Genomic DNA, 26,088 nt, shown 5'->3' on the forward strand with positions numbered 1-26,088 from the left:
GCCAGGGGTCGAACTTAGGACGGACGCTACTATATCAGATATACAATTTCAACTCAATGGCATAATCGACATACTTAAATCTTTATCTACATACAAAGCTGTAGGTCATGATGGAATTGGTCACATTATGTTAAAAAATACTGCAGTATATGTAGCTTATCCTTTATCATTAATATTTAGATATCCGTTTGATACTGGTGTTCCATGCAGAACATTGGAAATTAACGATAATTATGCCATTTTTTAAAAAGGGGGATATATAAACATGTTTCTTCAAATTATAGACCTATATTACTCAGTACTATTCGTAAAGTTTTTGAATGCTTAGTTGTGAATTTTTTGAATAATTGTTTACTTGAAAACTCACTTATATACATACCAGTCTGGTTTCCAACCTGGTCACTCTACCGTTCATCAAATGATAGATCATACTGTTTGTGAACATTTTGAAAAAGCAACCTACGTGTCTAGTATTTTGTGATATCTCCAAAGCGTTCGATCGTGTGTGGCACAAGGGACTGAATGTAAAATTAACAAATTATGGAATAAATGGAAAACTTTTAAAATGGTTAAATAGTTATATCAGTAACCGGAAACAACAAGTTTTTGCAGGAATAATAAATCTTCCATCAGAACTACTAATGCTGGTGTTCCGCAAGGGTCAGTATTGGGTCCTCTACTTTTTATCCTATACTAGTATATAAATGACATATCAGATAACCTTGAAAGTCTTTCACAATTATTTGCTGATGATACCTCCTTATTATGTTCTGGTCGATCGCCTTTGGAAATTGAAACTATAATAAATAATGACTTAGTTAAAATTCAAAATTGGGCAGAAACATACAAAATTGTATATGATATAAATTTCACAACATTTGAACTTCAAATGAGCGATTGAGGGGATGGAGTCATTGGTAATAACATTTCGTAAAATAATAAATTGTGTGAGACCTTTATATGTTGTAGTTATCTCCCTTACTACGGTAATTAGTTCATTGCAATGGTTTCATTATTGAGGCCATTCTTTGGAGATAATCAGTATTCTTATTTGTTATTGAAAAAAGTTTAAAATGTTCACATGATAATTGGATAAACTATTAATTCTTATTATAGATCTACTGTATGAACTATGTGCTGCTGAAGTTGTCTCAAATTAATAACCGAGGTTAAGTTCCGTACTTCCGTAGGACAGAAATAACAGATAATTACTTTTTTCGTAAAATGTCTGTATTATAAGACTTGCTGTTTTGCATAAACGCACATATAATTCCAACTACAACATCAGTGAATCAGGGAAGAGTGCAATGAACTGTGGAAGGAAATAAAATGGAAATGCAAGTGTGAGGTTGCGACGACACGTCCGTTGGTGATTGCAATTACTAATGTTACAACTTTATTTGGTGACAAGATATAATAATTTGGTCTATCTTGATTTACAAAGTATAAAACAAAGGTTGTGCATTTTATTAAGTGGACTTCATAACATTAATTCCTTTACCGAAATCAATCTTAATCCTAATGCTATAACTTTTACTTCATGAGCTGCGTTAATCTGGCTTCCAAGGATGAGTAGGAGTGTCGGTATATACAATGGGTATTAATTAAATGTCGTTCAGACCGCTTCCATCAAATGAGCTAGCTTGGTTGCAGTTGAATATTTCCATAAACTTATCTCTATATGGAACATTTGATAGACCCCCTGACGAGAAATACCAATGCAATATAGTGACAATGTCTTAGATTGCGTCCAACGTTATATGTGTCTCTCAAGACGTCCTTTTAAAATCACATTGTATCCAAAGTCAACGAACTTGATTCAAGTTACGGGTTAACTCCAGCTCCGCTTCCAAATTTAAACATTTGTTTAACGTCCATTTTATTTCTCTGGCTTGACTTTCCTTATTGATTTTCATGCTTTTTGGTCCTAGCATCACCGAGAATTCCTAGAAGTACGCAACAGCTTTATGATGTCCTTAACATCACTAAAGGGTCCTAGAATGACGTATAAGCTATATCCATAGACAGGTCCTAGAAGGACGAAATAGCTGTTTTATGTCCCTGATATGCCGACGAGTCCTAGAAGGACGCAACCGTTGTATGATGTCTTCAGCAGCACTTTGGGAGAATGGAATGTCGAAATAACTGTATGGTGTCCTTAGCATCATGGGCATGTCCTAGAAGGACGAAACAGCTTGATGATGTCTCTAACACACCGACGAGTGCTTACAGGACGCATCAACAGCTCCACATTCAGGTATTCGGCATATCGAAATATATTTTTACTAATGTGCTAAGAATTTGTGTCTGTCCTGCAATTCTCCTATGTCTTTCATTCCACTTTGTGATCAGGCGAACAATGTGACGCCATAACAAGAAAAAGAGTTTCAAACTTTTAATAAAATTAAAACACATCAAAAATGGAATATGGCAGTCATTACAGTTAACAGTATAAACTTCAACATCACTGTGTCTTCTAAACTTACATTTCACTCATAATTTCAAAAAGATTTTAATATAAAAACATGGAAAATACTAGGGCTGATTGATATGTTGTGAGCCTCATGATTGAAGGAGGTATTCAAGGATGTCCTTATTCACCTGATCTCGATCCATCAAACTTTCATCTATTTCCAAAACTGAAAACAGCTATTTCAGGCACCCACTTCAAGTCGGAGGATGACGTCATACATGCAGTGAATGACTTTCTGAACAGCCAAGAAAAGAAGTTCTATAAAAGTGGCATTGAGGCCCTTAAACACCGCTGACACAGTATAGATACTGAAGGGGATTATGTTGAAAAATAATATAATATGTCCGACAAAATTCAAATCCTACAATATGAGGCTCACAACATATCAATTAACGCTCGTAACAGTAACACGGAGTTCTTTATTTTGGTTCTCATAAACTTGATATTCTTAATAAAACAACATAAAAATGTTATGGAATTAATACTAGAGTAATCATTTCACTTACATTGCACTCTATTTGCAATTTCAATTTCAAAATACAAAACAAATTAAGGATTTTACATCTGTGTTAATATAATTTAGATACTTATCAAAATTTACGTCAATGTGATAGGGTGTATCAAGCTTTTAAACGTCTGACATTTGAAATAATTTTATGGTTTTCGACATAAAACGTATTGCCTATTATATACATTCATCAAAAAAAGTAAAACCTTGTATCTAATACTTAGAGGTTATTCCTTGCTTCTTGATGAACGAGTGAGAAATACCAAAGTTTCCACCTCAAACTCGATGAAATATAAGTGTTATTCATCAAGAAACAAGGAATATTCTATTTATAATACATTTTTCTCACATTTACAGATGTCAGTTTAAATCTGCCGCTCTATCTATATGATTGCCGTGTTATTACTACTCCGCTGAATAACATAGTTCCACATATATGGGACACAAGCTTCCCAAAAAAAATAATTATCAACATAGAGTAAAAAAAAATACAACATGTGTGACGATTGAACAATTTAATGGAAATATTCTAGGATCAAATGATTATTGCTTCGACAACTAGAGAGTTATTGAAAATTTTCGCGAAATAATATCACAGCTGTCATAATATGGCGAAGTGACATGTCTGAGGTTGTGAATATTACACGTAGGCCGGCCTATTTAAGTCGCTTTCATTGTCGACGGACATGGAAAATGGAAACCAACAAATCTTAACTGCAAAGATCAAGGTATGTGCATTCAACCACTACCATCGTCAAGAAATAGCCTTATACGATTGTTAGGCTTTCTAAATAGGTGCGGTCATCAGTCGTGACGAGACATGCTCGTTTGAGTTCTGAAGGCGGGTTCGTTGTCCATGAAAGTGGAATGCTACTGCCTAATTACATATGGGATTCTCAGAGAACATTTTAAGGCTAGTAGAAGAAAACTGATCCTGAAGTGAATGGGTTTCATTTGTAGTTTGCATGATTCCCGAGAGGCTGGGGCGAGAGAAGACGGGTCCATCATGAATTGTTGATGATAGAATATGGGAGATGTCGCGATTCAAATTAATTTTGCTGTAGTAATTTAGACTGTTTACATTAATGTTGCCTGTCAGTAACAGTGATTAAATATAATACCAATACTTGTCGGAAATTTGGAGACAGCAGCCGATACCAGAAGAGTGCTGTATGAAGGGAGATAAACAATTTTTTTTTTTTTGATATCTCAAAATAAATGTAGTTCCGTTAAAACCGTTATTTTCACTGTAAATACCGTGCTCTGAACGGTCAGAAATAAATGACTTAAATTTTATTTTCTCGAATTTAAAAATCACTTTCATTTTCACCGTAAAACCTTGAATTTCACTGCGAATAATGCAATGAAGATGTGTAACAAAGGCAGTGATAGTTTTTTTTTCTGGAACTTAAATTTGAAAATAGGCTGTTTTGAGAATAAAAGCAAAGTGAGTAGGAGCTCCCATAGATTAACCCCAAAGCCCTCATCCATCTTATAAAATAAATCTGTCCAGGAGTTCAAGCGATATTTTATACACCACTCTTTTTTAAGTGTGATCTTTGACCTTTAACACAGTTCGATGAATCAGGTATAGAATTTGATGCCTCGATGGTGTGAATATGAACCAAATCTGCACTAATGGATAGAATGCAAAACGAATTCATTACAGTGGCCTTCCACTCTAACGTTTGGTTCGGTCAGCACTGATGCAGAATTTTGACATTTATGTGACAAATTATCAAAAAAAAAGAGTTAATTTCTATTAGTTGTCGTTATTAATGAGAATTAAGGTTAGCAACTGCTTTTATCCAAAATAATGTCCCTCTATAAGAGTATAGGTCTAATAACAGTAAACAGTGGCCACATCATTTACTTTCACCTTTTTTTTTTTCTTTTTTTTTTTTTAAACCTTTAGCTTTATATTCGATTGGAACCTTTTTTTCATCAATGTATCTGAAATGCTTCAATTTTCAATCACCGAGACCAGGTATACCACGATACTTACGTTCTTGAGTGATACAAAATGCGAGATTATTCACATTATAAAAGTAGATAGACTATATTTTGATATTAATGAAGATGTTAGGTAGATGAAATGGCTCGTAATGCCAATGCATGATACGGTCATCCAGATGTTCAAAAAGATTTGATACATCCATGAGTTCTCCATACACTCACGTACATGTACGCACACACGTTCAAACACACTCACGTACGTGTACGCACACACACACGTTCAAACACACTCACGTACGTGTACGCACACACGTTCAAACACACTCACGTACGTGTACGCGCACACACGTTCAAACACACGCGCGCGCTCGCGAGTTATTACGGATATCGGATATACGAATATGTATTGTGACATGAATATTTTGCGTTGTTGGGTAACAAATATACGATATCTACCTTTTCGGGTATCAAACATACGATATCTACCTTGTTAGGTATAATACATACAATATCTACCTCGTTGGGTATCAAACATACGATATCTACTTTGTCAGGTATCAAACATACTATATATACCTTGTCGGGTATCAAACATACGATATCTACCTTGTTGGGTATCAAACATACGATATCTACCTTGTCAGGTATCAAACATACGATATCTACCTTGTCAGGTATCAAACATACGATATCTACCTTGTCGGGTAACAAACATACGATATCTACCTTGTCGGGTATCAAACATACGATATCTACCTTGTCAGGTAACAAACATACAATATCTACCTTGTCAGGTATCAAACATACGATATCTACCTTGTCATGTAACAAACATACGATATCTACCTTGTCAGGTAACAAACATATGATATCTACCTTGTCGGGTAACAAACATACGATATCTACCTTGTCAGGTAACAAACATACGATATCTACCTTGTCAGGTATCAAACATACGATATCTACCTTGTCATGTAACAAATATACGATATCTACCTTGTCGGGTAACAAACATACGATACCTACCTTGTAGACATGTGTATCTTGTGAATGCTGGAGTGTATATGTATGTATGGGCATTGATATCGTTTAAGAATTTTCGTACACCAAATTAACAATCACGTGATCTATTTGCTGCTATATCTAGCATTTAAATAATAAAGCTCATAACAGACAGTCACTTCTCTATTGGTTCCGGCCAATCGCCGCTGGTTACCTCTCATTTGATTGGGGTGAGCCCAAAATAACCGGAATCCGCTATTGTACAGTCTGTTAAGAATTTCAAGTTTCTGAAGATAATGTTTCCCCGGCGTTACATTCGGCGAGTGGAATTCCACCGCTAACTGTCGAACATTCTTTAACACACCAGAAGTCAACATCTGTCCTATAGCGCCCCACTCACTCTCTTCAATGTCCATCTTCACGTAATCCAGAACTCGCTGTCAATAGAGGATGCAAAATGATAAGTTGATAATGTTCCTGGGTACCAATAAAGAATACCAAAGGAAAACAGTTCTGTAGGGTAGTATACTTTCCCTTGCAGCGAACACTTTACAGTTCACCGGAAACGCACTATGCGCAACCAATCTACTTCCGGTATGGGTATCAGTTGGTGATTGCGGCAAACACAATACAGATTTCACAAAGAAAATTAAATGATTAATTTCCAATTCTATACCGTATCTTTTGTTTTCAAAATATATAAAATACTAGTAGAATGAATAAATGAATAAACGATACGCTAAAATTCAGTCCGTGGACATTTTCTGCTGTAACCTCTACAAAATACGTATAGTCCCAACCAGAAGTTGCAGATACTTTTCCTTCACTAAAGATTTGGTCGCGGGTATTGCCTTTTCTAAGTGTGTACGATTAAGCATCCCCGTATACAACAATAGATCACAACATTAGATAATTATATCTCCAGATTTTGATAGTCTATTAATGGATTAACCGATGACGAACAGACAATTTCGTCATACTGTGTTTATGTAAACAGTACGTTTTGGTTTGCTTTATACATCTATATATTTCAATCGTTACACACGTGATTCATTTTCGAATCTTAAAAGGAAAAGCAATCTCTAGTTAACATCTGTTATCATTTTTTTTTTGCTCAATTTCGAGACCGTTGTTCGTATTTTTGACGACAAACGATCCGTCATTGGTCAATTACATGTTTGAAATATAGGCGAGATATTATTAGATGGTCAAGCTATCAAGCATGTTTTAGATATACCCAATACGAAGACTTGTTACGAAAGTTGACTGCTAATATAAATATATTCCCCCTGAAGACTAGACTATATAGGCTGATCCGTTAAGGTCTATATCCCAATGAATGTTGTCGCTCGATACTTACGTCTGAATGCCCCAACATCTTTTTGATGGAGTCGAGCGTCTTCATCTGCCAGCTTCCCCTTTTACCGTCGGCGTTAGACAAGCCGAGGTCATGAAACCATACTTTTTCAGAGTGTTTGTGATCCTTCAGACCAATGCTACCGAGCACAAAACAAATTCGATTGATAAATATAAATACAACTGGAATTTTCATTGATGGATATAAGTAATATCAGTTTGCTTACATTGTCGCCATAATTCTCCTCCATATTTGACAATTTGTTTTCAGAAAAACCTCGATCTTTTTTTTTTATTGTCACATTATCTTACCATATTTTATTTTCTGGTTACAAATGAAACAAAGCTTTAAATCCAGAATTTCGCTTTAAGTTGAACTCTCGTGTTGTACCTTGGATCAAAGGAGTGGACCTCACAACCATAAATCCTAGACACTTCCTCGTCAAACGTCCAGTCTTTGTCTATCCTAGAAAATTGTTATTGTTTAAAACAAATTGCATACTTTAATTTGTCTGATATATTGACAATTATGTATTTGATATTCTTATACAAACTAATAACAAATAATGAAAAACAAGGTTAAAATAAAAGCTGAAACAGACTATATCATAAAGAGAAATTATGAATTCCACTTAGTCATCATTAAAAGGAGGTTAAAGTAACAATAATCCTAATTGTGATTCAAATGTTTAATATAGTGTCCATGCTGTTTACACGCCGCTGTGTAGCTAGCTGTGCCATATGCATGCTATATTTGGTTGAAACCGTTGCAAACTTTCGACCAATGAGAATGCGCGATAATCGCCTAGGATTTACGACGGGTCAGACAAAATGAAATCTGAATAATGTATTGGCTACGGAGTACTTACCCAAAGGAGTAAACGAGACAGTTGGGGGACGGTCGGTAATCCGTATCATTACAAACCTCCCAGCCCCCGTCATTGATATCCCCCACACGTACCACGTCCTGACACAGGATCTGCGTTGATAAAGAATAGCTGCCAACAGAAAAAAATATATATGAATTTAACAATTGTCTTACAATGATATCCGTGAGTTATCTCTCTTACCTAGAGAACAATTATCGTACAATACTATCTGTGAGTTATCTCTCTTACCCAGACAACAATTATCGTACAATACTATCTGTGAGTTATCTCTCTTACCCAGACAACAATTATCGTACAATACTATCTGTGAAGTATCTCTCTTACCCAGACAACAATTATCGTACAATACTATCTGTGAGGTATCTCTCTTACCCAGACAACAATTATCGTACAATACTATCTGTGAGTTATCTCTCTTACCCAGGCAACAATTATCGTACAATACTATCTGTGAGTTATCTCTCTTACCCAGACAACAATTATCGTACAATACTATCTGTGAGTTATCTCTCTTACCCAGACAACAATTATCGTACAATACTATCTGTGAGGTATCTCTCTTACCCAGACAACAATTATCGTACAATACTATCTGTGAGGTATCTCTCTTACCCAGACAACAATTATCGTACAATACTATCTGTGAGTTATCTCTCTTACCCAGGCAACAATTATCGTACAATACTATCTGTGAGTTATCTCTCTTACCCAGGCAACAATTATCGTATAATACTATCTGTGAGGTATCTCTCTTACCCAGGCAACAATTATCGTACAATAATATCTATGAGTTATCTCTCTTACCCCGACAACAAATATCGTTCAATAATATCCGTGAGATATCTTTCTTACCCCGACAACAGGTATAGAATGGGGTTGTTGTACACGAAGGTGATCTGTAAGGACGTTTCTCGTCAGGTTTTTAACATTTGTCCTGACTGATATGTAGAGTCCAACTATATATTTTCGTTTTTACATAGAATTTTGGTATATTATCTTTCCAAGTGAAAACGAAATTTACATGTTTTTTTATTTAAGTCTGTTGCAAGACGCAGTGTTAGATGATACGTAAGTATCAAAATTTGTTTACATATGAACATTTTGTAGCATTAAAATGTGTTTACGTATGAACTGTTTGTAGCTGTTTTAAAGCCTATATTTGCTCAAAGTTCCTTAAGCTTATTATATAGACAGTATTTATCATAAATGCGACATCGACCTGACAACTGAAGATGTCTACCTTCATTATGGCTGGCCACAGTGGATCAACATTATGCTAATGAGGACACAGATTTACTTCACCATTGTGTAGGATTTGTGTACCTGTTGTATCAGGGACCGGTGGAGTGATATATACCTAGCGGATTACAGACTGTGTTACATTGTATTTTTGTTTTAGTATTAAACTAGGCGTTGAAAGTTTAACGATAAGCTAAGTAAACAATATGACACTATGTATCAGAAAGTTAAGCTTAAAATGTGATATATAGAGCAAACATTTCAATATTCTTAAAACTTTAATAACATTTTGTAGAATCTTGTAGTTTGGACAGTATACACCGATGTCATCACTCTAAATAAATGTAAACAAATGAATCAGTATTGAGAAAGTATATCAAACTCCATGAAACGATCTCGGAAAGAAATTTATAATCCTCACATACTTCACGGGTAATCCCGTGGTTGCTATGGAAGATTAAATTGATCTCACATGGGCAGGGGAAGCCATTGATGGGGCGATGAAAAGGTTTCGCAGCTTAAAAACACTTTACAATTGTTACTTTTTATGTATCCTATACCGTAGACAGGGATATCGCAACTCTCGTATAAGAGTTTGGGAAGCCCGGTTTGTACATGCTTGCCAGCCAAACTCTTACACTCGGGTTGAGATACCCTGTCACGGAACAGGTCCATATTTATCTATAATATTAAGACTATGAATATGATTACAGGTGTTTGTAGTACATGGTATACAACAAAGAATTGTGTAAGTCTGGTAACAAGCAAATGTCACATGATTTCAAAAGTTACTGAAACCTCATCTCTGGTAAGAAATGAGACGCATGATTATGTTTGCGAGAGCAGATCTATCTAGAATTCGGGCAGGGGGGGGGGGGGGGGGCACTTTTGGCACAAACAAGTCTATATGAGGTAAATGAAGAACTACTCTCTCTCGCCTCGGCTGGTGGTAGCCATAGTATTATATATATATTATCCGAATTATTTACACCTTAAAGTTAAAAATGTAGGCTAAAGCAAAGGAGTGATTTAATTACAGAATTGACAAACTAGCCTTCACTTAATATGTGTAGTATGTCTGTCGATCAAAGGCAGATTTATGGACATATTACACAGCAACCTATGGTAGCCGAATATAAATATTAGAACTTATTAACAGTGAATGAGAAAGAACAATAAAAGATAAAAAAAAAAAAAAAAAAAGGTATCAAGAATGTATATAGGGACAACATGTGTGACATAGTGACAAGATAGTTCTAAATGAAGAAATAGCAGAGTTGTTCTGGGAAAGTGAAAGTGAAAACGGCCTTATGTCTGTAAGATCGAATACTGTAAAACATAGATGGTGTAAATCTTCTTTACATTTACATTCGTAAACAAAAAATGGCTGAGGGTTATATATATATATAATCGCAGTCTCACCTGTGGTACAGCAGGGCACTGTTTGTCGGTGACATCTTATTTAGCTGCTCGGTCGGGGGGATTAGTATCGGGGGCTGTGTACTTTTACATCGCATCTATCAACACAAATCAATATTGTTTAAGTCCGAACCACGTGGTGTAGGAACAAGGGAGTAATGTTCTCAACAGTTTATTGTATGTAACGGTATCCCATAGTAAATATATATAAAGTAACAATATATCACCATGAATAATGTAGCAACATTTCAGCATCTTACGGTAAACATGTACTATATACTAACAGTCTTTGACCATAGCATTTACCAATTATCAATTATGTCACTACGACCCCGTATATTCGGTATTCCACTTGAAATGAAATATCACAAAAGATTTAATCTAAAACATATATCATCACAAAAAACTGCTATATCTAATAGTTTTTTTGTATTGGTCAATTCGAGCACTACTGCATTTTCATCACATTAAAATCTCTCGAGTTTCCGTTCAGATGAAAGTAAAGATATCTTTTTTTTTGCTGCATACAATATGTTATTTTATTTAGATACATTTTAATAACAACTTTAAGCATTTCCCCAAAAAAGTAAAACAAGTAACATCGGGTCGAGTAGTCCATTCAGAATACACTCTTATTCAAGCGTAACTTCTTATAATACGTCAACATTTCTGCAGCATATAACGTAAGTTACTGACGCAGAAACCTTACTTTTGATCAATTTCACGTATTCACACAAGTGACAGAATATTTTATTGTTTACGTGTTATCTATAGAGAAACCAATAAATAGCCTTCATCTTATTTACCATTTGCCATTTATAAGGGAGTTTGTGTTTTGTTATGAGATGAATATGACGTGGACATGCTGATTTAAAAGTACATATACAGAGTTACTCTATGTAATATGTACCGTGTGTGCTATTTTTGACTCGGCATGCTATCTGCGAGTAAAATAAATATTCATATTTATGTTAAAATGCACGTATAGAATTGTACAACTATGAATGTAACATGTTACATGCGTTGTAACACATGTAATACATGTTGTAATAGGGCATTACCATGTATATTATATAACAGCCAGTGACGTCACGTCCGTTCAGTTTATATATACACTTTGGTTCTGGGTCACGTGACACGTAGAATATTCTAAATCCGTCGTCATGGAGACGAGCCAGAAGCACGATCTGCCGGATGTAGTCACCCTGGGAGGATGTCCGACCAACACTCTCAAACTTGACAATGAGCTGATCGACAGACATTAGCGCCCTCTTTGTATCCAGCCAGTGAACAATGTTGGCTGATTCCTTCCCGGCATGTATCAACATGATGTCGATCGTTGTCTGAAATACATCAAATAAGTGGTACAAAGGTCATACGAGTAATGGTATTTTATCAACTCAAACCTAATGTAATCCAAGGTCAATCTTCCGGAAAGAAACATGCATTAATATTTAATCATCGACCTGTTTTCAGGTGAATACGATGACTTATCAAACTACGAAAGGGGTATTTCCTGAGGCCGAAGGAAGATGATAAATAATCGTATTCATCAGAAAACAGACTGATGATTGTTTTTATATACAATTGTATTACATTAACCCAACGCACTAAGATCCCGACGATTCCTACATATATATTCAATTAAAAAAATGTTAACTATTTATTAATCTATATATGAATTTATCTTGTTTATTTTCTGTAAAAAGAGGTTTTACGTATTTGTTTGTTAAAAACTCTTGTGACAGTTACAAGCATTAGCAACATTTCACTGTATGTAATAAACAACTGGATGTAATCGCAATAGAAAGAAAAAGAATGACTTTATTACGATAGAGAAATAATATGACAATCAAATTATATAGCTCAAAAAACACATTGCGTTAATTAATTGCAACTGGACCCGCATGTGCATGCCATATCGGTAGGTTATATAATGTATTGTTACCATGGGATTTCTACATATGACAACAGAACGAGCTCACTCTCTGAGTTACAGGTAAAACAGCGTTATTGACAACAGAACGAGCTCACTCTCCCAGTTACAGGTAAAACAGTGTTATTGACAACAGAACGCGCTCACTCTCTCAGTTACAGGTAAAACAGTGTTATTGACAACAGAACGAGCTCACTCTCTCGGTTACAGGTAAAACAGTGTTATTGACAACAGAACGAGCTCACTCTCCCAGTTACAGGTAAACCAGTGTTATTGACAGTTACAGGTAAAACAGTGTTATTGACAACAGAACGAGCTTACTCTCTCAGTTACAGGTAAAACAGTGTTATTGACAGTTACAGGTAAAACAGTGTTATTGACAACAGAACGAGTTTACTCTCTCAGTTACAGGTAAAACAGTGTTATTGACAACAGAACGAGCTCACTCTCCCAGTTACAGGTAAAACAGTGTTACTGACAACAGAACGAGCTCACTCTCTCAGTTACAGGCAAAACAGTGTTAATGGCAAGAGAACGAGCTCACTCTCTCAGTTACAGGTAAAACAGTGTTATTGACATCAGAAGGAGCTCACTCTCTCAGTTACAGGTAAAACAGTGTTATTGACAGTTACAGGTAAAACAGTGTTATTGACAACAGAACGAGTTTACTCTCTCAGTTACAGGTAAAACAGTGTTATTGACAACAGAAAGAGCTTACTCACTCAGTTACAGGTAAAACAGTGTTATTGACAACAGAAAGAGCTTACTCACTCACATGATCTGATCAACAAATGAAAGAAAGAAGTTAAAGAAATACAAGAAAAGACAAAAAAGAAATAATTTGACAATTCATTGACAAGTGCAAATTATCTATGACTGTTTTTTTCTGATTGAGATACATTTTGAGATATGACCTTGCAAAAACCCTTTCACGTCAGAATGGGTTAACAAGAACCGATAGCGTATCACAACGGAAAAGAGGGCGATCTTTTGTAATGTTCATTATTTCCTTCCATTCTTAACTTCGGCATACAATCTGGACAACGATCAGCGTCTGACAGAATTTCGATCCATTTCCCCATGTAGGTAGCTTCTAAATTTGTAGAAACTCTCCTTTCTAAAGTAACTTTCTAAAGTAACCTTGAATATGTTCCTCGTTTATCGTTGTGGACGTTCAATCGTCAATCAACAAATTACATTTTCATCAACGTCATATAAATGTGGCAAATGGTCCATTCTTGAATTTCGTGACAAAATATGGAGAGAGTCCTTTGTTTTCCCACGAACTTATGTTGTTAGCTTGTTATTATGCTATTCCCTTGGTAATAACCTTTTGTAGCCATACTGTAACATGACATTCCTAGCTGTGTATGGTACTGTAACCTGATGTACATGTACATATGTATTATCGAACAAACACAACATTATTACCAGTTTCATCATATCATACACGGGTTTGGTTTCAATAGACTGGGTCTCCGTCTCCGACTCCGACATTGCTTTCAACACGAGACTGTAAGTAACAAGTAAACACATCCTATATCAGAAAAGAGACAATGGCTGATTCGTTTTTCTGATAGAAAAAACATTTTCTCTAATTCTAAAGTAAGTGCCATATTGTCCGGCATTTATTTTTTGACTTTAGCGAAGACAAATCATACCTTTAAACTTAATGCCATGAAACCAGCTGCCTTTTGAGTGAATGCATTTATAATAAAAACGATAAATGCAAGAATATGTAGCTGTATATTCACAACACCGAATACATTTATCTGTACCTCCACAACACTGAATACATTTATCTCTACCTTCACAACACTGAATACATTTATCTCTACCTCCACAACACTGAATACATTTATCTCTACCTCCACAACACTGAATACATTTATCTCTACCTCCACAACACTGAATACATTTATCTCTATCTCCACAACACTGAATACATTTATCTCTATCTCCACAACACAGAATACATTTATCTCTACCTCCACAACATTGAATACATTTATCTCCACCTCCACTACACTGAATACATTTATCTCTACCTCCACAACACTGAATACAGTTATCTCTACCTCCACAATACTGAATACAGTTATATCTACCTCCACAACACTGAATACATTTATCTCTACCTCCACAACACTGAATACATTTATCTCTACCTCCACAACACTGAATACATTTATCTCTACCTCCACAACATTGAATACATTTATCTCTACCTCCACAACATTGAATACATTTATCTCTACCTCCACAACACTGAATACATTTATCTCTACCTCCACAACACTGAATACATTTATCTCTACCTCCACAACATTGAATACATTTATCTCTACCTCTACAACACTGAATACATTTATCTCTACCTCCACAACACTGAATACATTTATCTCTACCTCCACAACACACAACACTGAATACATTTATCTCTACCTCCACAACACTGAATACATTTATCTCTACCTCCACAACACAGAATACATTTATCTCTACCTCCACAACATTGAATACATTTATCTCTACCTCTACAACACTGAATACATTTATCTCTACCTCCACAACACTGAATACATTTATCTCTACCTCCACAACACTGAATACATTTATCTCTACCTCCACAACACTGAATACATTTATCTCTACCTCCACAACACTGAATACATTTATCTCTATCTCCACAACACTGAATACATTTATCTCTACCTCTACCTCCACAACACTGAATACATTTATCTCTACCTCCACAACACTGAATACATTTATCTCTATCTCCACAACACTGAATACATTTATCTCTACCTCTACCTCCACAACACTGAATACATTTATCTCTATCTCCACAACACTGAATACATTTATCTCTACCTCTACCTCCACAACACTGAATACATTTATCTCTACCTCCACAACACTGAATACATTTATCTCTATCTCCACAACACTGAATACATTTATCTCTACCTCTACCTCCACAACACTGAATACATTTATCTCTACCTCCACAACACTGAATACATTTATCTCTACCTCCACAACACTGAATACAGTTATCTCTACCTCCACAACACACAACACTGAATACATTTATCTCTACCTCCACAACACTGAATACAGTTATCTCTACCTCCACAACACACAACACTGAATACATTTATCTCTATCTCCACAACACTGAATACATTTATCTCTACCTCCACAACACTGAATACATTTATCTGTACCTCCACAACACTGAATACATTTATCTCTACCTCCACAACACTGAATATATTTATCTCTACCTCCACAACACTGAATACATTTATCTCTACCTCCACAACACTGAATACAGTTATCTCTACCTCCACAACACACAACACTGAATACATTTATCTCTACCTCCACAACACTGAATACAGTTATCTCTACCTCCACAACACTGAATACATTTATCTCTATTTCCACAACACTGAATACATTTATCTGTACCTCCACAACACTGAATACATTGATCTCTACCTCCACAACACACAACACTGAATACATTTATCTCTACCTCCACAACACTGAATACATTTATCTGTACCTCCACAACACTGAATACATTTATCTCTACCTCCGCAACACTGAATACATTTATCTGTACCTCCACAACACTGAATACATTTATCTGTACCTCCACAACACTGAATACATTTATCTCTACCTCCACAACACACAACACTGAATACATTTATCTCTATCTCCACAACACTGAATACATTTATCGCTACCTCCACAACACTGAATACATTTATCTCTATTTCCACAACACTGAATACATTTATCTCTACCTCCGCAACACTGAATACATTTATCTCTACCTCCACAACACTGAATACATTTATCTCTACCTCCACAACACTGAATACATTTATCTCTACCTCTATCTCCACAACACTGAATACATTTATCTCTACCTCCACAACACTGAATACATTTATATCTACCTCCACAACACTGAATACATTTATCTCTATTTCCACAACACTGAATACATTTATCTCTACCTCCACAACACTGAATACATTTATCTCTACCTCTATCTCCACAACACTGAATACATTTATCTCTACCTCCACAACACTGAATACATTTATATCTACCTCCACAACACTGAATACATTTATATCTACCTCCACAACACTGAATACATTTATCTCTATCTCCACAACACTGAATACATTTATCTCTACCTCCACAACACTGAATACATTTATCTCTACCTCCACAACACTGAATACATTTATATCTACCTCCACAACACTGAATACATTTATATCTACCTCCACAACACTGAATACATTTATCTCTATCTCCACAACACTGAATACATTTATCTCTACCTCCACAACACTGAATACATTTATCTCTATTTCCACAACACTGAATACAGTTATATCTACCTCCACAACACTGAATACATTTATCTCTACTTCACAACACTGAATACATTTATCTGTACCTCCACAACACTGAATACATTTATCTGTACCTCCACAATACTGAATACATTTATCTCTACCTCCACTACACTGAATACATTTATCTCTACCTTCACAACACAGAATACATTTATCTCTATCTCCACAACACTGAATACATTTATCTCTACCTCCACAACACAGAATACATTTATCTGTACCTCCACAACACTGAATACATTTATCTGTACCTCCACAACACTGAATACATTTATATCTACCTCCACAACACTGAATACATTTATATCTACCTCCACAACACTGAATACATTTATCTCTATCTCCACAACACTGAATACATTTATCTCTACCTCCACAACACTGAATACATTTATCTCTATTTCCACAACACTGAATACAGTTATATCTACCTCCACAACACTGAATACATTTATCTCTACCTCCACAACACAGAATACATTTATCTGTACCTCCACAACACTGAATACATTTATCTGTACCTCCACAATACTGAATACATTTATCTCTACCTCCACAACACTGAATACATTTATCTCTACCTCTATCTCCACAACACTGAATACATTTATCTCTACCTCCACAACACAGAATACATTTATCTCTACCTCCACAACACTGAATACATTTATCTCTACCTCCACAACACAGAATACATTTATCTCTACCTCCACAATACTGAATACATTTATCTCTACCTCCACAACACTGAATACATTTATCTCTACCTCCACAACACTGAATACAGTTATCTCTACCTCCACAACACTGAATACATTTATATCTACCTCCACAACACTGAATACATTTATCTCTACCTCCACAACACTGAATACATTTATCTCTATTTCCACAACACTGAATACATTTATCTCTACCTCCACAACACAGAATACATTTATCTCTACCTCCACAACACAGAATACATTTATCTCTACCTCCACAACACTGAATACATTTATCTCTACCTCCACAACACAGAATACATTTATCTCTACCTCCACAATACTGAATACATTTATCTCTACCTCCACAACACTGAATACATTTATCTCTACCTCTATCTCCACAACACTGAATACATTTATCTCTACCTCCACAACACAGAATACATTTATCTCTACCTCCACAACACTGAATACATTTATCTCTACCTCCACAACACAGAATACATTTATCTCTACCTCCACAATACTGAATACATTTATCTCTACCTCCACAACACAGAATACATTTATCTCTACCTCCACAACACTGAATACATTTATCTCTACCTCCACAACACTGAATACATTTATCTCTATCTCCACAACACTGAATACATTTATCTCTACCTCCACAACACTGAATACAGTTATCTCTACCTCCACAATACTGAATACAGTTATATCTACCTCCACAACACTGAATACATTTATCTCTACCTCCACAACACTGAATACAGTTATATCTACCTCTACAACACTGAATACATTTATCTCTATCTCCACAACACTGAATACATTTATCTGTACCTCCACAACACTGAATACATTTATCTCTACCTCCACAACACTGAATACAGTTATATCTACCTCCACAACACTGAATACATTTATCTCTACCTCCACAACACTGAATACATTTATCTCTATTTCCACAACACTGAATACATTTATCTCTACCTCCACAACACAGAATACATTTATCTCTACCTCCACAACACAGAATACATTTATCTCTACCTCCACAACACTGAATACATTTATCTCTACCTCCACAACACAGAATACATTTATCTCTACCTCCACAATACTGAATACATTTATCTCTACCTCCACAACACTGAATACATTTATCTCTACCTCTATCTCCACAACACTGAATACATTTATCTCTACCTCCACAACACAGAATACATTTATCTCTACCTCCACAACACTGAATACATTTATCTCTACCTCCACAACACAGAATACATTTATCTCTACCTCCACAATACTGAATACATTTATCTCTACCTCCACAACACAGAATACATTTATCTCTACCTCCACAACACTGAATACATTTATCTCTACCTCCACAACACTGAATACATTTATCTCTATCTCCACAACACTGAATACATTTATCTCTACCTCCACAACACTGAATACAGTTATCTCTACCTCCACAATACTGAATACAGTTATATCTACCTCCACAACACTGAATACATTTATCTCTACCTCCACAACACTGAATACATTTATCTCTACCTCCACAACACAGAATACATTTATCTCTACCTCCACAACACTGAATACATTTATCTCTACCTCCACAACACTGAATACATTTATCTCTATCTCCACAACACTGAATACATTTATCTCTACCTCCACAACACTGAATACAGTTATATCTACCTCTACAACACTGAATACATTTATCTCTATCTCCACAACACTGAATACATTTATCTGTACCTCCACAACACTGAATACATTTATCTCTACCTCCACAACACTGAATACAGTTATATCTACCTCCACAACACTGAATACATTTATCTCTACCTCCACAACACTGAATACATTTATCTCTACCTCCACAACACCGAATACATTTATCTCTACCTCCACAACACTGAATACATTTATCTCTACCTCCACAACACTGAATACATTTATCTGTACCTCCACAACACTGAATACATTTATCTCTACCTCCACAACACTGAATACATTTATCTCTATCTCCACAACACTGAATACATTTATCTCTACCTCCACAATACTGAATACATTTATCTCTATTTCCACAACACTGAATACATTTATCTCTACCTCCACAATACTGAATACATTTATCTCTACCTTCACAACACTGAATACATTTATCTCTATTTCCACAATACTGAATACAGTTATCTCTACCTCCGCAACACTGAATACATTTACGTATCTCTACCTCCACAACACTGAATACATTCATGTATATATCCATAACAGTGAAAGAATGTAATGTATCTTCATAACAGCGAATGTTACCTCTATAATCAACTTACTCACGAAATGTTTAACAGAATGAATCGCATCAGCCTTAAGATCTTAACAACGTTAACAACAAGATGCACCTAGACGAGCAAATCCTAGTGATGAAAGTTGAAGAAAAAGAATACTATTGTAGAATTATGTTAACAATATGGGTCATCCAATTCTTACTGCTCAGTCCAACGAAAATGTCATCAACAAGTGATTAGGTAAATAAGGTTTACCGATTCTTACTGCATAAACCGTTTATAACCTCGCTCTGTACACATCTTGGTAGAATATACCTCATCTGTTATTGATGTATTACTAATTCCTCCCCAGATACCTTTATAGCCATACTCTGTACAATCATCAAACCTTACCTACTGGGTAACTGTACAGTGGTCGCGCGGGTGTCAGCAGCGATCTCCTTCAGAAACCGTGTAGCAATCACATCATCTTTGGTCTGACTACAATTAAAGGAATTAAAGGATCTGTACAATAAAGACAATCGAAAAGATAAAGGAACGGAGCGCCGAGTAACAGTATCATAACCTCTATGTGAGTCAATATTGTGTTTCTGATATACTCAATTTGAAAAATCGTTACCTGCAAGCAAAAGTAGAATTATTCGTATGAGGCGTGGCACGAGCTTACCTAATGAAGTAGACTCTGGTCGAAGCTCCCCTGTGGAATTTGGCCCAGACCTACCTGATGAAGTAGACTCTGGTCGAAGCTCCCCTGAGGGATTTGGCCCAGACCTACCTGATGAAGTAGACCCTAGTAGAAGCTCTCCAGACGGGTGTGGCACAGACCTACCTGATGAAGTAGACTGTGGTCGAAGGTCCTTCTAGGGGTGTGGCACAGACCTGCCACCCAGCATTCATGCCAGCATAGATCGGTTTTATAGGGCAGAGAATCTGAAGGTTGTTGACGTGCCTAAACAGACGAATAACATTAAATGTTTCAATTAAAATTTAATACAAATGGTATATAATTAATACAGAGTAGGTGTCAGAACAAAGATATACATACATTGTACATTAAACAACATTATATACAAATATATACCCACAATACAAATGAGGGAAATAACAGCATTCTGGAGCACCAGTGAGCACTACCTACCAGACAGATAATCAAGGTTATTATTTTCTGAAACAAGTCATAATGTCTATACACATCAAGGGAGACAACGGTGGATTTTATATTTTTTTGTCTACAAGTCTATATGGTAGGATTTACCTGTGGTAAACCTCCGAACCCTCAGATATATACCGCTGTGTGTCTACAAGTCTATATGGTAGGATTTACCTGTGGTAAACCTCCGAACCCTCATATATATACCGCTGTGTGTCTACAAGTCTATATGGCAGGATTTACCTGTGGTAAACCTCCGAACCCTCGGGCATATACCGCTGTGTGTCTACCAGTATATATGGTAGGATTTACCTGTGGTAAACCTCCGAACCCTCGGGCATATACCGCTGTATGTCTACAAGTCTATATGGCAGGATTTACCTGTGGTAAACCTCCGAACCCTCGGGCATATACCGCTGTGTGTCTACAAGTCTATATGGCAGGATTTACCTGTGGTAAACCTCCGAACCCTCGGGCATATACCGCTGTGTGTCTACAAGTCTATATGGCAGGATTTACCTGTGGTAAACCTCCGAACCCTCGGGCATATACCGCTGTATGTCTACAAGTCTATATGGTTATGTCTACCAGTATATATGGTAGTATTTACCTGTGGTAGACCTCAGAAACACCTTCCAACGACATCTTTCGTAGTGTCTCCTCAGAAGGCAGCTTGTGCTGGAATCGGAACAAAATACAAAATATTTTTAATGATCATGTTCTGAAAAATTCGAGATATATGATATAATTATGTTAGTATATCTGACATCATCATGCCTGGTTTAAGACGATGTGTCTAGTTATAACCTGGTATAGCTGTTATTTGTGTATGTGTAATTCTGAAAATATAGTTGTTTTATACAGATGGCATTCTGTTTTATTAATGTTGTAGGTTAATTATCACTATGGACATATCGTGCCCGCTATGGAATAAATATGTGATGAACGAGAAATCCGAATTTTTCGTGTATTATCCCGAGAGTCACGTGACAGATGTATTATTGAATTAATTGTCTTCCATCCCATCAAAAGATCGATAGCAAGGAAGCATAGTATTAATACACTCGTGTAATAATTATAGCATATTCATTCTACTAGCCTACCTTTCTCAGTTCGGTTGACTTTTTAATGAGGTCCATGTTAAGCAGAAGATCGGGGTCACCAGAAGACAACTTAATTAATTAGAGTATTGGAGTTACTCGGTACTTGGATTATGGTATATTTTATAAGAAAGTCAGTAGAATTTATTTTGCATTTAGACCCATGTGCACTTAATCCTCGAAGTCTTGGTTGCTTAGTCCTAATTGTGCCAGCAATGATTCTATTTAACAATTAAACGCTTGTTCGATTGTATTTATTGTCAAAATAAATGCAATCTGGGTGACAGATAAATAGAATGGCACCCGTTAGTGCGCCATGAACATGTATCTGTCATCCAGATTGCATTTATATTGACAATAAATACAATCTAACAAGCGTTTGATTGTTATATTAACATTTACTTATGTTGACAATATATATGCCTTTCGTATATATATACTTTCTTAATTTCATTCATTTCTTTGTGTGTTCATTTGAAAGAATGGCTTTTTAAAATCAACTTCTTTTCTGTGATTAAATTGCAATCAGTCTGACACACAGTACAAAGCCTTGCCATGACGATGATCAACATAGCGCCAAAATGATGTCATAGTAAATGCAGTTGTTCTCAATCAGTATCCTCAACGTGTGTTTGATTCAATCGTAGCGCATAGCGAAGTATTTCCATTATATTGACCAAAATAACGTTACAGTCACGTCATGTGATGATGCAGCCCAGATTCACTGAGAATATGGTGCCAAATGTGAATATATTGTTATTGCGGTTGCAGTAGTGATATGTAATATTCCTCCTCATAATTTTTCTTCTATTTACAATGTAATTTTTTTTACTTTTTTAATTTAAACCTTGCATTTTGTCAAAAAGGTCATTTTCAAATCTTGTATTATTGATTTACTTTAAGTATTGTTTTAATATTTCTTTCCTATTTAGAATGAAATTGTCGTATCAAAGTCACATGCATACCTGTTTCCGTGTGCACTCCTGGTCCACGTTTGAAATCATAGCCTTTTTTCCTGTTCCGCCGACCCCTTGAGCTACCACGGCTCCTTGCCATGTTTTGCCTCCGAGCCAAGGAACCTGTTGTTGACCAGCGTTATAACTAAGATCGTCGTTATCACTGCTGTGGTGAACTACCAACAGTCCAATAACAAGGAAAAAAACAACAGTGACGATCACTGCCTTCCTTTGAATTCGTTTATCCATGTCTGTTCCTACAAGGTAAATGACTAGTGTTTACACTCGTACACCCTATCATACACCACCCACAGGAGAATCAACGTTTGTGATGGACCGCTATAACCAGGTATTATATTCTGATACAATCTATCTTAGTCGTCCTGCCACACACCATCCAATATGTACATCATTTAACCCTACATATGCATGTGTATGCGTGTTGATTGTATCGATCGATAGACTGGTCATTCACTCGAGTCGTGTGCTACAAAAGGTAAGATACAGATTGTACGATATCAGCAATCGGCAAAAGGCCTGGATGTTCAAACAAAACCGTCCTCAAAGTTACAATCTAGTATACTATTTAATTTATTCAGTTTACTATAAACATGTCCAACCAAAATAGCTTATTAGACACGTTCATTTAAGCACAATTTTCAATCCAATCCTCTTTGAAATGTTTTCCTTCAAATTGTTGAAGTTGGCCAGTATCATGTAGAAGTATAAAGAACAGGCTGGTTATCAACTAAAAACAATCACATCACAGTCTCAGATATGTTATGTTATACCTATTGTTTGAAGACTGTAAGTTATATGTTTCAAAGTGAAAGTACACGCTACTTACATAGCTGGTGACTGAACTACATGCCGTCATGTACCCATCGTCAGCTGATTACAGTGTGAAAGATATGCAGGAGTGGTTTGAGATAGCCCTACTAAAAAATATTGCTCACATACAAACGAGGGTGATCATGTTGTTGCTAGAGAAAAAGATATAGAGGGTCCCCAACAAGTGACGGTTGTTTATCATGCTTACTCTTTTAAAATACTTTATGACGAAAATAAATGCGACCTATTTCTTGCGCGTTATCAGTTCCTGGACCCATTGAAGCGTCCTTCAAGTGTTAGCAATAAAACAGAAACAAACAAACAAGCAAACAAACAACAACAACACAAAAAAAAAACAAAAAAAACCCACACAAAACAAAACAGAAAAAACAAACAAACAAAAAACCGAATGAAACATATGATTTAAAAATAGTTCCGGTCAAAGATCACCGTGTCAACCAATCAAACCGCATTAAGAGTTCATTCCACGTGTGGTACTGGATGTTATTCAACAGTTGCATGGATTATTTCATGCCTTGTTCATTAGCACCCACCAATTATGGCAGAAAGTAGGATCTCAAGACGGGTGAATATTTATTTTTCGTTTACTGCTTATTGTCTTTAAGCTAATGCAAGACAACGTGACTTGATTGAATTATCGGTGGGACCTCTTTGTATTGTTGCCATGACGTCATAAAATTGTTTAGAATGTGCAAAAAGCTTGCCCAGCTTGGCTCAACCCTAGGGTTGATATTGATAGTGTGTTATACTATTCCACCTGTTACACAGACAGGGGTTTATCTAAAAAACAGCGCTTGTTTTACAACTGTTATATCACATGAGAAAAGTGTAACAGTGTGTTATTATTGTTGTGAACATACTGTGATGTGTAAATACGACCACAGCCTCCATTGGTCGTTTGTGACCTCCAACAAATCTAACTGACGTCATTCTCCGTATACAGTGCACCCCGATAGCCATGAATCATCAAAACAAATAAGAAATGTACTACGAAATGGTAAAATCGCTGTCCCTTGTCATGGTCGTTTGAATGAAACGGTCACGGCATCTAACGTAGGCCTCAGCCTCATGCTTCCCTTTCCCACACGTAGGTCGCCGTCATTCGGTACGGATATTGTACCAACAGAAAAAAACACCAAATAAACAATTTCTTATCATTTCACTTACTTTTATTACAGAGTTATATCCCAAACACAAAGATGTAAAAATCTATTTTGGAACACTTGTATCGTGTCCGTAAACTGATAAGAAATTTCCCACACGTAGGTCGCCGTCATTCGGTACGGATATTGTACCAACAGAAAAAAAACACCAAATAAACAATTTCTTATCATTTCACTTACCTTTATGACAGAGTTATATCCCAAACACAAAGATGTAAAAATCTATTTTGGAACACTTGTATCGTGTCCGTAAACTGATAAGAAATTTCGTGTAAACACACTGACAAATGTGAAATACAAATATTGCCCATAATCCATTCTATGCAGAATCATCCATGCCAATGGAGGAGGAGATAAAAAAAATAAAGCATAGGAAATGAGCTCACATGTAAATACAGCAAAGCACATAGTGACCATCGATCTTTACAAACAGCAGAGGCTGAAATGTGATGAACATCTATATTGTTGTGAATTTATAATTAAGATACTTTTTCTCTATTTTACCTTTACTGTCATATACTATGCAGAATCATCCATGCTAATGCTACAGCTCGCTCTTTTTTTTAACTAGGGCTTACTGAGTCTGGTCCAGAAGCACGGGCATAATGC

General features: G+C 36.0%; 1 protein-coding gene across 2 annotated transcripts; it reads right to left on the reverse strand.

Annotated features, from left to right (window-relative positions):
* Positions 1–2,380: 2,380 nt before the first annotated feature.
* Positions 2,381–26,088, reverse strand: LOC117329445. 2 transcript variants are annotated; one of them, XM_033887397.1, is made up of 12 exons: positions 25,984–26,088; positions 23,474–23,721; positions 22,019–22,086; positions 21,088–21,207; positions 20,652–20,738; positions 14,211–14,292; positions 11,905–12,186; positions 10,847–10,941; positions 8,165–8,293; positions 7,687–7,761; positions 7,300–7,435; positions 2,381–6,376 (listed from the first exon to the last, which is right to left on the reverse strand). In XM_033887397.1, the coding sequence occupies exons 2-12, from the start codon at positions 23,711–23,713 to the stop codon at positions 6,065–6,067; spliced, it is 1,626 nt and encodes a 541-aa protein (XP_033743288.1). In that variant the 5' UTR covers positions 23,714–23,721; positions 25,984–26,088; the 3' UTR covers positions 2,381–6,064. The 2 variants fall into 2 exon arrangements, with proteins under 2 accessions (XP_033743288.1, XP_033743287.1); XM_033887396.1 differs by lacking the exon at positions 25,984–26,088 and having other exon boundaries at positions 23,474–24,551.

This window comes from Pecten maximus, chromosome 6 (assembly GCF_902652985.1).
Source record: "Pecten maximus chromosome 6, xPecMax1.1, whole genome shotgun sequence".
Lineage (NCBI taxonomy): Eukaryota > Metazoa > Mollusca > Bivalvia > Pectinida > Pectinidae > Pecten > Pecten maximus.